The 15,116-nt window shown below is 38.4% G+C and overlaps 1 protein-coding gene across 2 annotated transcripts in view; it reads right to left on the bottom strand.

Moving 5' to 3' along the window:
• The window catches only part of LOC101575572 (Golgi pH regulator), a 49,636-nt gene that overhangs the window by 8,759 nt on the left and 25,761 nt on the right, over positions 1 to 15,116 (bottom strand). Inside the window, exons 6-10 of one of the 2 annotated variants that reach the window (XM_023708101.1) lie at positions 11,882 to 12,002; positions 11,024 to 11,104; positions 7,165 to 7,274; positions 5,095 to 5,189; positions 3,922 to 4,014 (exon numbers count right to left, since the gene is read on the bottom strand). In XM_023708101.1, coding sequence (XP_023563869.1) covers positions 3,922 to 4,014; positions 5,095 to 5,189; positions 7,165 to 7,274; positions 11,024 to 11,104; positions 11,882 to 12,002 — 500 coding nt within the window. The remainder of the gene's footprint in view (positions 1 to 3,921; positions 4,015 to 5,094; positions 5,190 to 7,164; positions 7,275 to 11,023; positions 11,105 to 11,881; positions 12,003 to 15,116) is intronic. The other variant, XM_004647832.3, reaches the window with a different exon arrangement.

The raw sequence follows: 15,116 nt of genomic DNA, 5'->3' as shown, positions 1-15,116 counted from the left end.
ACATAAATAAACAAATAAATAAAAATTAAAAAAAAAAAAAAGAATCAACCAGATTTAGTTACCTACTATATAACAATAAAAATTACAAACTATAGGAAACTATAGAAGATCTAACATAGGAAGGTTTACAGCATGTTCAGAAGACTCAATATTGTTAACATATTACTTCAACTTGATCTACAGATTTAATGTATTTATTTTTATTTTTTGTATTTAGTGGAGGGTGGCTCTACAAGGTCTACAGGGTCTCACTACACAGATAAGACATGTAGTGATTCTTCTGTTTTCAGCTTCCCAAGTGCTGGGATTACAGGGGCACACTACCACGCCCAGTCTCAACACTATCTCAGCATGCCTAAGCAGGCACTTTAATCCACTGAGCTAGGCTTTCACAGAGAGCAAACTGGTCAAGCAATGGCTGTGACTCATCCTCATGGCTGACACTGACAAAGGATCTACAAAGTGTCTGTAAAGGGCTACAGGATAAATCCTGAGAGTACTTGCCTGACCTTATCAGATACAAAAGTTACATTTCTTGTTATATAGGTCTTGCTTTATCTTGGTCTTAACCAACCAGCAGAAAAGTATAAAAACGAGGTATATAAAGTAAAGCCATATTAATATGATGAGCTGTAAAAGGCTCAAGTCAGTAACTTCTGAGGATAACCCATTAATATTATAGACTGCTAGACAGTGTTAGATTGTTTAGCTGAATTCAAACACCTATAGTATTTAAATGCCAATAGAATATCCACCTCTGACAGAAAAAAAAAATACAAAGGAAAGATCATTTTGTATTTATATACACAAAATAGGATAGGTTTACAGCTACTTTCGCTTAATTCAATGAGAAGAAAAAGGTGTACTAATAGTGTTTGGACAGGAAATCCTGTCTGCTTCTTGTACTATGGATAACCACTAAGAAGCTAACAATGTACAAAGTATTGATTATCGACACTGTCCTATTAATCAGCTTTGAAATTGGCTCATTCCTATTTATTTCTCAATTAAAAAAAAAATCCACTGAGTTATCTGGCTGGCCCTAGATTTAATGTAATTCTAATGCAAGTTCCAAGAGGTGATTGTAAATTTCATATGGAGGGCTGGGGAGATAGCTCTGTGGTCTAACCACCTGTCTGGCAAGTACAAGGACCTGGGTTCGATTCCCAGCACTGCATGCCATGCTGGCCCCATGCCATGTTGGCCACTGAAAGCTGTGATGTGGTGGTGCATGCCTGTAATCCCATCACTGGGGAGGCTGAGACAGGAGGATCACTGCTAGTCCAAGTTGTGTAGTTAGACCGTGTATCAACTAAATAAATAAAGAAAAAAATTACAAAAAAAAAGTTCATATGGAAATGTAAAGGATACAAACAGACAAAAATTTTTAAAAATGTAGAGAAACTTACAGCATATGATTTAAGCATATTATAAAATAATGATTAAGTATGAGACTAGTATAACTAATGTATGGAAATAGTATAACTAAAGGCAAACACTGTATGCCAAGAGGAATGAATAGAGAATGAACATACAGACCCACACTGCACAGGCAACTTCACGTAGAAAGAATCTTTTCAACAACCGTGCTAGAACAACTGGATAGCTATATGAAAAATAATGAATGCCATACATATATACATACACACACACATTTTTTTTTTTTTTGGGGGGGACCTGGGATCAAACTCAGGAGCTTGTGCTTGCCAGGCAAGTGCTTATGCTGTTGAGCTATCTCCTTGGCCTATGAATGCCATATGAATGACATTAAAGAAATAACCCACAATCAGGGACTAGAGAGATAGATTAGTGGAATAAGTGCTTGCCTGGCAAGCTCAAGGTCCTGAGTTTGATCCCTGGTACCACAGGGGGGAAAAATCAACTCACAATCATAGACTAGAATGTTAAAACCACAAAATTTCTATAAAAACTTTGTAACCCTTGATTAGGCAAAGATTTCTTGGATCTTAAACCAAAGAAAACACAATCCATAATAGGAAAAATGAAACAAAAACCAGATACTAAGATAATGAAAAGTCAAATCTACTGATTAGAACCAAAATATATGAAAGCCATGTATTTGATAAAGGATTTCCAGAATATTAAAAACTAAAAAAAAAAATTTAAGCTCCCAAACAAAGAAAATAAACATCAATCCCTGGTTCTGGGGAAAAAAAAAAGTCGAATAGTGAAATAGAGATTTTACCAGAGAGAACATGGCTCACAAATGAGCACATGAGAAAAGCAGCTAAACTAGATGTCTTTAGGCACTGGGCTAATGTACATTTTCCTACCAGGTATTTGGTAAATTCACTATCTCAAATATTTTCATTTATTTATTTATTTTTTAATTAATTTTATTGAGAAACAAATAGCAATGAGATGGTTTCAAAATCAATTAGCAGGACAATTTCAATAATCAATACATTGCATATTATCTTTGTAGTAGTCATTCATCGAAGATGCAGACATGATATCCTGTCCAAACACTATTAATACAAATCTTTCTTCTCATTGAATTAAGAGAAAGTAGCTGTATATCTATCCTATTTTATATATACAGATACGAAATGGTCCTTCATTTATATCCCCTTTTTTTGTTTAGTTTTCTCAGAGATAAGACAGTGTATTTCACACACCTACAATATTTAAATGGCAATGGGATACACTATCTCAAATCTATCAGAGGGGTCGAGGGTTCCCTGGCCTGCCATGTTGGCCCCGCACCCAGGGCGCGCTGAGACAGTGATTAAGACTGGGCATGGTGGCGGGCGCCTGTAATCCCAGCCCTTGGGAGGCTGTAAATAGGCAGATCACTAGGAGTTCGATCTAGTAGTGAAACCCTGAACATCCTGCAGACCCTTCCCTAAAATACAAAAACAAAACAAAACAGAAATTAATAGGCTGGACCAAGTGAGCATCCAACTGAAACTCCTATACACTCAAGTAGGAATAAAAAGGATACAATTTATTTGGAAAAGAATTTGGTTCATTTATCTAAAGTTATACATCTGCCTATGAATCAGATGCTTCACTCTGAGTTCTTATCCAAGGAAAAACAGCTGATGCACAGACATCCACTTACACGAAAGTGTTCACAGCAGCTTTACTTGTAACACTCCCAAACAAGAACCTAATATCTACCATCGGATAAAAATAAAAGGAATACATTACTGATATACACCATAACACCAACGAAACCTCAAAAATCATGCTGGGTAAAATAAGCCAGACAGGAAAAGGATAAACTATAAGTATCAATTAATATCTAATGACAGCTGATCAGGTATGCCTGGGTGTGAGAGAGAGGTCCTACAAAGAGGCAGCAAGAGTCCTAAAAGTGATGGCCCTTGAAACCGGGCATGGTGGTGCATGCCTATAATCCCAGTGCTGGGGAGGCTGAGACAGGAGGATCACTACGAGGCCGGCCAAGCTGTGTAGCAAGACCCTGTACTAAATAAATGATTAAAAGAAACAAACAAACAAACAAACAAACAACAGCAATAAGCCCACAAGATGAATGTATCTGCAGAAATATATTTAGAATTTATTTTGGACTTCAGTTTTTAGGCAACTATTATTAAAAAGGATACTTGGTTTCTACTCTGAGCTGAAAGTAGGAACTAAGATTACATACAGTTATGTACATGGGTACTATGGAAAGAACAGCAAACCAACAAACATTTAAATCAATATAGGTTTCATAATCCAACACTTCATAAATAAGTCTGACTAAAAGAAAAAAAGCAACTTCCCTTTCTAGATCCTTTAAAAACAATAAGGGAGAAAAGAGTGAGCTCAGCGCTGTAAAAGGTCATGTTCTCTGTTATCTCAATCTGGAACTGAGCTCAATGTATCAAACCCACTGTACCTCAGTCATTCCCAGGGAAGATCACTGAGTTCTTGACAAAATATACTTACCATGAAAATTTTCCAAACACAGTAAATAGAGAAAAAGTAACCCAGAAAATTAAAATATTTTCCTTTGAATGTTTTGGAATATTCTATTCTCTCCTAAGGAAAAACAAACATAAAATATAGTTAATTTCATGTAAACTTATTTTCTATGTATTTGGTACAGGGTCTACAGGGTCTTACTACATTGATAGGACTTATAGTGATTCTCCTGTTTTCAGCCTCCCAAGCACTGGTATTATAGGCATGCACCACCATGCCCAGTCTCAATTGCTGTCAATGAGCCCCTGAGCTGGGGCCAGCACAGCACTCCAGGGATCAAACCCTGGCCACTGAGCTCTGCTTAAGCAGACACTTTAAGGTCCACTGAGCTATCTGGTCAGCCCTATGTAAACTTATTTTTTTTTTTTGTAAACTTATTTTCAACAAGAGTTCTCTCTATGAATGATTGTTGGTTGTAATATTAAAATAAGAACAGCAACAGCCAACATTCGCTATTTACTTAAAAGCCCAAGACTGGAACAAATATCTTATAGGCATTAGGTATTTAAGCTTCATAAAAACTTTTATGAAATATGTTCTAGTATCTTAATTTACAGATAAAAAAGCTGGATCTTAAAGAGGTCAACAAACTTGCCCACGGCGTACACTGGTCAGTAGGCTCAGGCCTGTCTCCAAAGCCTGCATTACCCTCTACACTAGATAGCTACCCTTATAAAGCTACCTTCAAAAAGGATTACAGTTTGCAATCTTAACAGATTCTGCATACTTATAATGTACTTCAGGTATCCACAGGAAAGTTGGGATACTTCTTGGTCTGAGTAATTTAAATAGGGCCAAACCATGGCAGTGATATTACTGTTCTTGTAACGCTCATCTGTAAGAGAATAAAAAGCAGCAACGGAGCTATCTTCATCCTGGGTCAGTGAGAAGTGGTATCACCCTTCCATGGATGTTGAAAATTCTCTCCTAACTATACCTTCAATTTCTATGAGACCGTGTTCCTTTAAGGATTTTGTGAAACAAACTCAGGAACAATAATTTCTCATTCCTAAATGGCTCATGGCTTATGAAGAAGCTGTGAGATATCTCTTGCATTGCCTGATTATAAGATACTAAAAAGCTCTCTTCAGTCATATTGGTAAAAAAATGCCAGAGTTTAGTTTCCTTGCTCTGTACCTTGGTAGCATATAGATCAACCGTTTCCAGAAAAAGCTGCCTGCTTAGTTCTTCCAAAGCATCCACTTCCTGTTGAATTAGAGTAAGATCTGGCACAGAACATACATCAAGGCTTAAATCACAGAGAAGTTTCAAAAAATAGCAAAAAAGAAGCATTGGCTTTTGCATTTTTCTGTAGCTGGCCCTAGGAAGTGCCTGGACCTGCAGTGTCCAGTTTCAGATCCAGCAGTGTAACTTTACCACACCAGGGCCGTTTCCCCAGCCTCTAACCCGGGCGCGTAAAAGCTTCTCCACTGTGAGCATCACGACATCAAGCGGCCACTCAGCTTCTCCCAACCCAGACAGATGGCTTCCTATTTGGTTTTTGCTTTAAGCCACAGGTAATACAATAACCTTTACAATAAAGCATAATCTACAGTATCTGAAGAAATGCACTGTTTGGAAAGGGAGCTAATCTTGATTTTTTTTTTTTTTTTTTTGTTTTTTTGCTCCGAATGCCTTCAGGGCAGGTTTGGCTGGCTTGAGTTGTGGGGATTGAACCACAGCAACCTGAGCCTAGCTGCTTTGTTGAAGCAGCCACCTAAAGAACTGAGCTAAGGGGCAGGCCCCCCTAATCTTGATTGTTAACACCGGCTGGGGTTATAGATGTTACCTTCTTTAGTTTTTTATAGATTTTCTCTTCTTTTATTCTCCCAACAATCCTATTTGCAGGTAAGGAAAGGGAAGCTCAGTGAGTAAAATGACTTAAAAGTCACACAACTATCAGGTGTGGATGTAAAGTGAGACCTGCCTAACTCCACGGCTGTTCTTTCCACTGAGCTACGCTGCTTCCCAAGAACTCAGTATGTAGTATTAGTCTCCTCACTTAGAAAATGGATTTAGGGTAAATCATCTGATGCAACTGTTGACTTTTAAAGTAGCTTAAATGTATACATTTGGTTTTTATGGATTTTTAATAAATAAAAAGTGAAATTGGTCCCTTCTAAAATAGAATCATTGAGTACAGTCCAAATCTTTCTCTTCTGACTTATCCTATTGTTACCAGAATCAACAGGCATCCTGAGCTCCTTCCTCAATAGTGGCTGTTCTTGGCAACACGCAGCCCGCTGCACAGCAGGCTGAACTAGTTACGTTGGTCTCTCCTTGATGAGATGGTAAACTGCTTAAGGAGAGGCTAGACACTAGTAGTCTCCTAACCATCCTATCACTCAGTACTTTGCCTGGCTATAGGAGACATGAAGTAAATGTTTCTCAATTAAATCATTCCTTTTTCTCTGCCATAATCATCTTGCCTTTCCTTGGTCTTAGTCTTATATGAATTTGATACCAGTGGGATGTAAATCACACTTTATACCAATACATTATACTTTTCTCCTCCAATTCATATCTGCTTCTTCCAATTCAAATAGAAGGGGCTGTGTATTTCCCTAGTTCAGAGAATAAAACAAATATGTGTCTGATTCTCAGGCCTTGATAGTTTTAACCTTATAGGCTGGAAACCACGTAGGGATTTGGTTGCTCAGTTTGGGAATCAGTTCAAACACACTTCAAGTAGCCAGGCTAGGGGCAATCTATAAATCCAGTCATTTGGACTTTTGAACCAAAAAATTTTCAGAGAAGCAGAGATTCTTAAAATTTTTTTAGGAACATTTACTTTAAAATGTTTACTTTACCATCCCATATACAAATTATCTATTTCGGGGAGCCATTATATTTAGTGGTGTTTCCTCTATAATAGTGTCATGAGAAGAACTAAGAAGAGACTATGTTCCTAGAGTTGCCACAAATCACAGTGTGGCCTAACCCTCTGGGTCACTTTTCTCATCTGTAAAATAGAAATGCTGATTTTTTTGTATTGTAGGACCTCTTTAGCTGAAAAAAAAAAATGACTTTCTGATCTTTTGCAGGTGTTGGAAAGATGACTTAATACATATGATTCTTCCAAAGCCTATCGCTGACCAGCCTGAACTCTGATGCAATCAGGTATCTTATAAGGGACCATCCCAAGGCTATTTGGTCTTGCCCTTGGCTCAGAGGGTAAAGAGAATCAAGCCGAATGATAAAGGATACTTTCACTTCCTGGAGCTGAAGCAGTAACACTCTTTATCATTCCCCAGAACCCTGATGGCTTGTTATGCACCTCTCCCTTCTGGAACATAGTTCTCCGCGCCATTGCCATCCTGAAATAAAAGAAACAAAACCTCATCAAGGAAACATAGACTCCCACAGTTCAGTTTCATCCACTTTCCAAAGGCACAGTATGAAAACCAAGTGATTATCCTGTAAAGATTATTAATAAGCTCAGCAGCTGTTCTTAGCTAGGTGTGGCTCAGTGTTCTAAGAGCTCTACAAGTCTTATTATTATCTCCATTCTTATAGGTGTGGTCACATTGTATTGTGCAGACCAAGGATTCATGTCAGTCTGAATGGAGAGCACTCGCTTCTGTCTACCACGATACAGATTTCCATGACATCCCACTTTGAAAACAAATGAGATTTACACAAAACACGCGATGCATATTCAAATTTTTAAAGGTTTATTATATGAAAGACACATTGCCATGAATCCCCCTCAAAATACTCCCCTTCACTTTAATGTATCTCATCATTCTTGACACTTTTTTTTTTTTTTTTAATTTAGTACAGGATTTACAGGGTCTCATTACACAGACTGTACTTGTTGTGATCATCCTTCTGTTTTCAGCCTTCTAAGAGCTGGGATTACAGGCACGTGCCACCACGCCTGCATCTGCCTAAACAGGCGCTTTAATCTGCTGAGCTATCTGGACGGCCCTTTTCTTGCCACTTCCTGATGCAGTTTTGGAAGTCTTTTTAATGTCTGTAGATGCACAGTCATAGCTGCTTTGATGTCCTCAGTCAATTCAAAATATCAGGTAGCAAAAATCCACAAAAAGTTCATAGAATGGATAAAGAAAATAGGTGAATGCAAAGAGGAAAGGAACCAAAAGTTTACAGCAGTTATACTCCACATGCCTGCTCATGGTGAATTTTGGAGATAGGTAAAAAATTGGATGAGTTAACTAAAACAGCTCTAAATAACAAGGATATGAAATACTGAAAAAGATGTAAGACAAATATGTAAAAGAAAAAACAGTATAAATTTCATACATTGCAGAAATGACCAGTGTGAAGACAGATGGTTTGATATTGAACACAATATATTACATTATGATTAAAAGCTCAAAGAAGCCAAAAGGAAAACAAGAGAACAAGAGAAGACTATCCAGCAGCTACTAGATGACAAGAAAACCAAGCTAAAGATAATCAGAGTTAGAGAAAATTTAGAAGATAGTACAGATAGATTCACTAACATGCTTACCGAAATTATGGAACAAAATTTCCCAAATATAAGAAAAGAGTGTAAAATACAAGGATGTCCACTATCACCTCCTCTACTCAACACAGTACTTAAAACATTAGCCAGAACAATTAGGCAAGAGAAAGAAATAAAAGGGATACATATAGGAAAGAAAAAGCTTAAATTGTCATTATTTGCAGATGACAGGATACTCTACATAGAAGATGCAAAGAACTTCACTATAAAACTCTTAGAATAATTAACTTCAGCAAAGTAGTGCGATGTAAAAGCAACACAAAAATTAGTATTTGTGTGTATCAATAATAAAGGGATAAGACGAAAATGAGAATAGTAACATTTACAGTTGCTTCAAGAACAATGAATTATCTAGAAATTAACCTAGCCAAGGAAGTGAAAAACCTCTACAAAGACAACTACAGTGCTCTGAAGGAGGAGACTAAGGAACACATCAGCAAATGAAAGACATCTCTTACTCAAGTAGCAGAACCAACACTGTCAAAATGGCCCTACTTCTAAAACTGTTATACAGATTCAGTGAAGTCCTAATCAAAACAACAACAGCATACTATACAGATCTACAGAAAACAATCCTAAAATTTATATGGACCTAGCAGAGACCCAGGATAATAAAAAAGCAAAGCCAGCAGTACAGCTACACTTGACTTCAAGCTCTACAATAAAACAATAGTGATAAAAATGCCATGGTACTAGAACAAAAGCAGACCTGTGGATCAATGGAACAGAACTGAGGATACAGAAACCTCCCCAGATATATTCAACTCTAAGATCTCTGACAAAGGGTCCAAAAGCAAATGTTGGAGGACAGAGCCCATTCAACAACTGGTATTGTGAAAATTAGTTATCTGTTTGTAGAAGAATAAAATGGGACCCTTATCTTTCACCATATACTAAATTAAAGTTGAAATGGATCAAAGATCTAAACATAAAAAGATACATTAAATGTTTTGGAAGATAAAATAGGTAAAACACTTGAAGACAGAGGTGTAGGAAAGGATTTTCAAACAGAACCTAATCACACAGGAAATAGTTGCAAGAATCATCAAATGAGATTATATCAGACTAAACAGCTTCTATACAGAAAAAGAATCAATCAATAGAGTGAAGAAACAACCTATAAATGTGGAAAAAATTTGCCAGCTACTCCCCAGAGAACTAATATCTAGAATATATGCAGAACTAAAAAAAAATTAAGCCACCTAAAATTAAAGATGCAATCAAGATATGGGCTAGAGAAATACACAGACACTTCACAGAGGAAGAAAAACAAATGGTCCAGAAGTATATGAATAAACGTTTAATATCTCTGGCCATTAGAGAAATGCAAATTGAAACTAAGATGCCATCTTATTCCTGTAAGATGAGCAATCCTTTGGAAATAAGCAATAACAAATGCTGGTAAGGCTGTGGTGAGAAAGGAACTCTCTTGTATTATTTTTATTTTTATTTTATTTATTTATTTGTGTGTGTGTGTGGCCAGCTCAGCCCACCAGGGGGCGGGCTGGCTGGCATGTGGTGCTGGGGGATTGAACCGCGGTCCCTGGGCTTTGCTAAGTTTGTTTCAAGTAGGTGCTTTAGACCACTGAGCCATCTCACCAGCCCCACTCTCTTGTATTGGTGGGAATGCAAACTAGTACAGCCACTATGGCAATCAGTATGGAGGCTTCTCAAAAGAACTAAAATTAGAAATTTCACATGCCCCTGCTATCATCCCACTAGACATCTTCCCCCAAAACCTCAAGTCATCATACTACAGTGATACATACATGCCAATGTTATTGCAGCATAATTTGTGATAGCTAAATCCTAGAAGTGGTCTGTATACCAATCAACAGATAATTGGATAAAGAAAATATTCTAGGGCCAGCCAGATAGCTCAGCAGACTAAAGCATCTGCTTAGGTAGAGCATAGTGGCTAGGGTTCAATCCCCTGGAGTGCCCTGCTGGCCTTGCCCCTGGGGCACATTGAGATGGCAAATGAGACTGGGCATGGTGGCGTGCGCCTGTAATCCCAGAGTGAAAACAGGAGAATCACTATGAGTCCCTGTAGACCCTGTACTAAATACAAAAAAACCCAAAATGTCCTATATATTGGAATACTATTGCTAAGTATATAAAGAATGACACACATACATTTGAGACATAAAGAAAATTATAAAAGGGGCAGAGGGATAGAACTCTTCCAATAGGGAATGGAACAGGGTGGGAGTGAGAAGAGGAAATGAGAGGAATAAAGATGAGTCATGTGCAGGACCCTAATAACCCCAATTAAGGTAAACATTTAGGCCATAATAAGAGCTAAGACAAATAGTATCAACATGTACGAAAAAGGGGAAAGGGGAACTGGAGGAGGGAGGAGGGCAGGCAAGGAGATTAGAAAATTAAAACAAAAAACCAAAGTTATGCTATGTACATGTAACCACTCCCCAGGATGTTTGCAAATTGCCTGCACTGCAAACATGAACTAATAAAATAAAGAACAAGATGAAATTACTTTCTAGCACCAATGTATAGTCAAATTTTGTTGAGAAATTCTACTAGAACACAAATTCTTTAATGCGCTACTCTTACCTTTTCTTTTTGCTTATGATCATATCCATGGTTTGAAGCAGTCGCCGTTCCAGGGCTAGAATGTCTGTGTCAGTCACATTCCTACAAGAAGTATAGACTGTTAGCAATGTTTTGGGCTCTTGCCCTTGGGCATGTTACAAATCACCTGGAAGAACAAGTCACCTGCCAATCATTAGCCAGTAATTTAAGGTCCTGCCTTTTCTAGAAAACATTAAAAGGATCATGATAAACTAAAACGCTCTTACTGGTATTTCTTTTTCTTTTTTGCAAAACCGGGGATTGAACTCAGGCCCATGCGCTTGCCAAGGAAGTGCTTATTCTACTGAGCCATCTCCCTGACCCCTCTTACTGGTATTTCTGATAGCTGGTTCTTGTGGGATCTTAGGGCAGCAGAGGGTAACTAGTTCTCTTACTCTTTTTTGGCTTGGATCAGGTGACATTTAGGAGGTATGTCTAAACGTACTTTCAATTTGCCATTGTCTTCTATTTCAAGGAGGAACTGATTGGGAACAGCTGGGAACAGTTCATAGCACTGTCTACTAAAAGTATGCCTTTAGCAAGTGACGATGAAGGGACAAAATTTTTCAGTGTTTAAAAAACAATGAATGCAGGGCAAATAACACAAGCAATATAAGTGGTAAGACTTATTTAGCAAGTTTCCGGGTCAATACCCACAGGAACTGAGGAAGAGAATAAAAAGGCAGTATCACAGATCTGATATGTACATAGGAAAAATGGTAGCACAATATGAGGTATGTATTCATTCATGATCATGGTATCTCTCCTGCCAGGTAAGTATTATGAGGTATGTATTCAAATAATGGGGAAGGAAAACAGAAGAGACAAAATGCACATTACCGGAGGAAGTAGGACATGTACGTGTACGGGCAGTTGACAGCACCAAATCCAGAAAGCAGAGCCATGAGGGTCACTCCAATCACACCTACTCGGCTGATGAGCTGTTCTATGGACAAGATCCCTGAAAACATCAAAGCACGTTAACCCCAGGCAGTGTACAGAAAATGGCTCATCTGTACTGCAGAAGGAAACATTACTAAAAACATCAATTATTACACAGAATTCACTCATACAAGCCAACCTTTAATTATATGGAGCTTCCCTGTGATAATTATATAAATGTTCATTAACAATTTCTTCGTCTCATATGCTTCAGAACCATCTCTTACTGGGTAATGACAATAGTAAACTAGCAACAAGAACTGTAAATAACAGTGACAGTTTACTATAGTCAATGTAAATTCAAAATACTTTTAGTAAAACTTCTGACTAAAAGAATTAGGAAAGTAAATCTAGATTAGCATATATTACAAGTAATACCTGGTACTAGACACTGCTGATACACATATTTTCCCTTTTAGGTCATATTCTTTAGTTTATACTTTATTCCTTTTAACATCCAATAAATATATAATACATCTAATAAATGGGCTGAATTTATAGACAGATGAGTAATTCATAGGCAAATACATGAACTGTAGATTATCAGCTGTGTTCTTTTTTTTTTTTTTTGGTGGAACCAGGGATTGAACTCAGGCCCTTGCGTTTGCCAGGGAAGCACTTATTCCACTGAGCCATCTCCCCGGCCCCATCAGTTGTGTTCTAATTATCAATTGTTTCCTATCATTTGAAGATGCTAAAAATCAATTCAGCAGTTAAAATAAGTACCACTAGGGGATGTATCTGGGACAAATGAGAGCAAGCAAGGCCAGAGGATAACTCGTTTGGCATCATAGGAAGACACTCATTTTCACTGACTGTTAGGATGGGATTTACTTCAGCCATCAATTCCTATGGCCACACGACAAGCTGCCTTTCACTTTCAGGTACTACTGGTTTTGAACATCTAAATTCCAGTCTCCCATGTCTGAGCAGGGGCTTCCCCTCCTACTCCTCAGGTCCTTTTGCTCCTGTATTTCCACTCCAGCTGCTGCACTGGGCTCTCATCATTTGTTTTCCTCTTCTTCCCCAGCCTGGACTCTAGGCTTGCTTGCCTCACCTTCTATCACCAGGACCCGAGCTCCCACCCTCTCCTTTGGAGGCACTCATCCTACAATCCCCACTACACCAAATGCTCTGGCTCCCTGTGGCCATGCCTGCGGTCTAAAATTGCTAGAATGCACAACCCACTTGACTGGTGTTTCACAAACAGTGTCTGCTCTTAACTCACATCCTAGTAATTCCTTATTTTGCCCATGGTCAGTCACCGCTCTCCATTCCCCTCACACATACACTTTGATCCATTTCTCCCCATTTGTCCCTCTCCTTAGGTGATGCCCCTGGAAAAAAAAACTAAGCTATTAGGCATGTATCTTCTTTACTCTGGTACACTTACATCTATAATTATCGTAGTTGTCTCCCACAGAATGAGATGGTGACTAAAGTGAAGACTTCTGGGTTATTGTGTTCTCTCTCAACAGTGGTCCACTCATGCTGCACAGTGTAGTTGTTTCCTACTTTTACTTGGCTCAAACTTACTCTGTGGAGTGCTTCTTCTCCTACCTTTAAAAAATGTAAAATCTTGCTACCTTTTGTGCTTGTTTTAACCAATTCTTTGCTCAGGAAAGAACCTAGGAAGCACCTCTAAAACACATCAACATATTTGGCAGGGCCATCCTTTTGGGCATGTTTTGTTATTTTTCTAAAGTATGTACACTTTTTTTCCCTAATTTTACTGGCCCAAACTCACTTGGCACAGCACATTTCTTTTTCTACCTTTAGTAAACAAAAAAATTAGGCTAAGACTTCTCTACTTGTGCTGCTGATGTTATTCAATCTCTTTTTACATCCTCCAGAACCTTACTCCATAACCTTACTCCATCACCTGCTCCTGCTCTTCAACCTTTCCACCAGTTCTTTCCCTTTTGTTTTAAGCCTATTTTCTAGAAACAGCCTATTCTTGACCTTACGTTTACCTGTAGGAATCAGTCCCTGTTTATTTTACCTTTACTAGTTAAGCTTTTTTTTTTCAAATTTATTTATCTGATACAGGGTCTCTTCGATACTAAGTTCAGACTTGTAGTGATCCTCCTGTCTCAGCCTCCCCAGCACTAGGATTAAAGGTATGCACTCCCACACTGAGGGTTCCTGAGCCAGCATGGCATGCGGTACCTAGAATTGAACTCTGGTCCTTGTGCTTGCCAGGCAGGCACTTAGACCAATGAGCTATCTCCCCAACCCTAGCTAAGCTTCTCGAAAGAAATCATCTCCTCTTCCTTAAATTCATTCCCCCACTGACTGTAATCCAACTTCCACCCTACTCTTTTTGGTGCAGGATCTTGCTATGGAGACCAGGCTGGCACCAAACTCTCAATCTAGCTTCAGCTAGCAGACTGCTGGGATTACAGGAAGGCACCACTGTGGCTAGCTTTCGTCTCATTCTTTTACACTGAATGAAACTGCTTTTCCCTAATACTTATACCAGCAATAGGTAACGTTAATCAAGTATCTGCTATGTTCTACGCATTGTTTTAAGCATTGCATATATACTACCTAATTTAATCCTTTTACCTTGTGGCAGATTTTATTGAAAGCTTAATTTTATAGATGAGGAAATGTAAGCACACAAAGGTTAAGTAACTGAGTCAAGATCACACGGCTAGTAAGTGGAGCCAGGATTCAAACATAGTCTAGTACCAGGGCTTAGGATCTTAACTTTCATATCAAGGTACATTTTCTCCCCTACTTTTCCAAGTATTCTCTCCATCTCTCCCTCTGTGTATCTGTCTCTTTCTTAATGAAGGTACTATTATTTGGAAATAAAAGCAAAGATCTGAAAGGCCAGGTTACTGAAATCATGGTCAGTGGCAGGATCAGTCACAGTATAAGAAACTTTGGAGGCTGTACCATGAGTTTCCCTCAAGGGCCGTAGGTCAGGTCACTCAAACATTAAAAACCCCTTCTTACACCTTCCTAAGCATGGCTTGCTTCTGTATTGATGGGTGCTGACCACACACACTTGGGTGTTTATAGCAACAAGCCTTATAGTTTTAACAGTGGGAATTTCCAGCTCACTGGCAATTTTCTGGAGGCAATATTATCTTTGGCAAGAAACCATCATTTTGTCACCTGGACC

Source organism: Octodon degus, unplaced genomic scaffold (genome assembly GCF_000260255.1).
Source record: "Octodon degus isolate 3935 unplaced genomic scaffold, OctDeg1.0 scaffold00331, whole genome shotgun sequence".
NCBI classification, from domain to species: domain Eukaryota; kingdom Metazoa; phylum Chordata; class Mammalia; order Rodentia; family Octodontidae; genus Octodon; species Octodon degus.
This window is presented reverse-complemented; position numbering and strand designations above follow the sequence as displayed.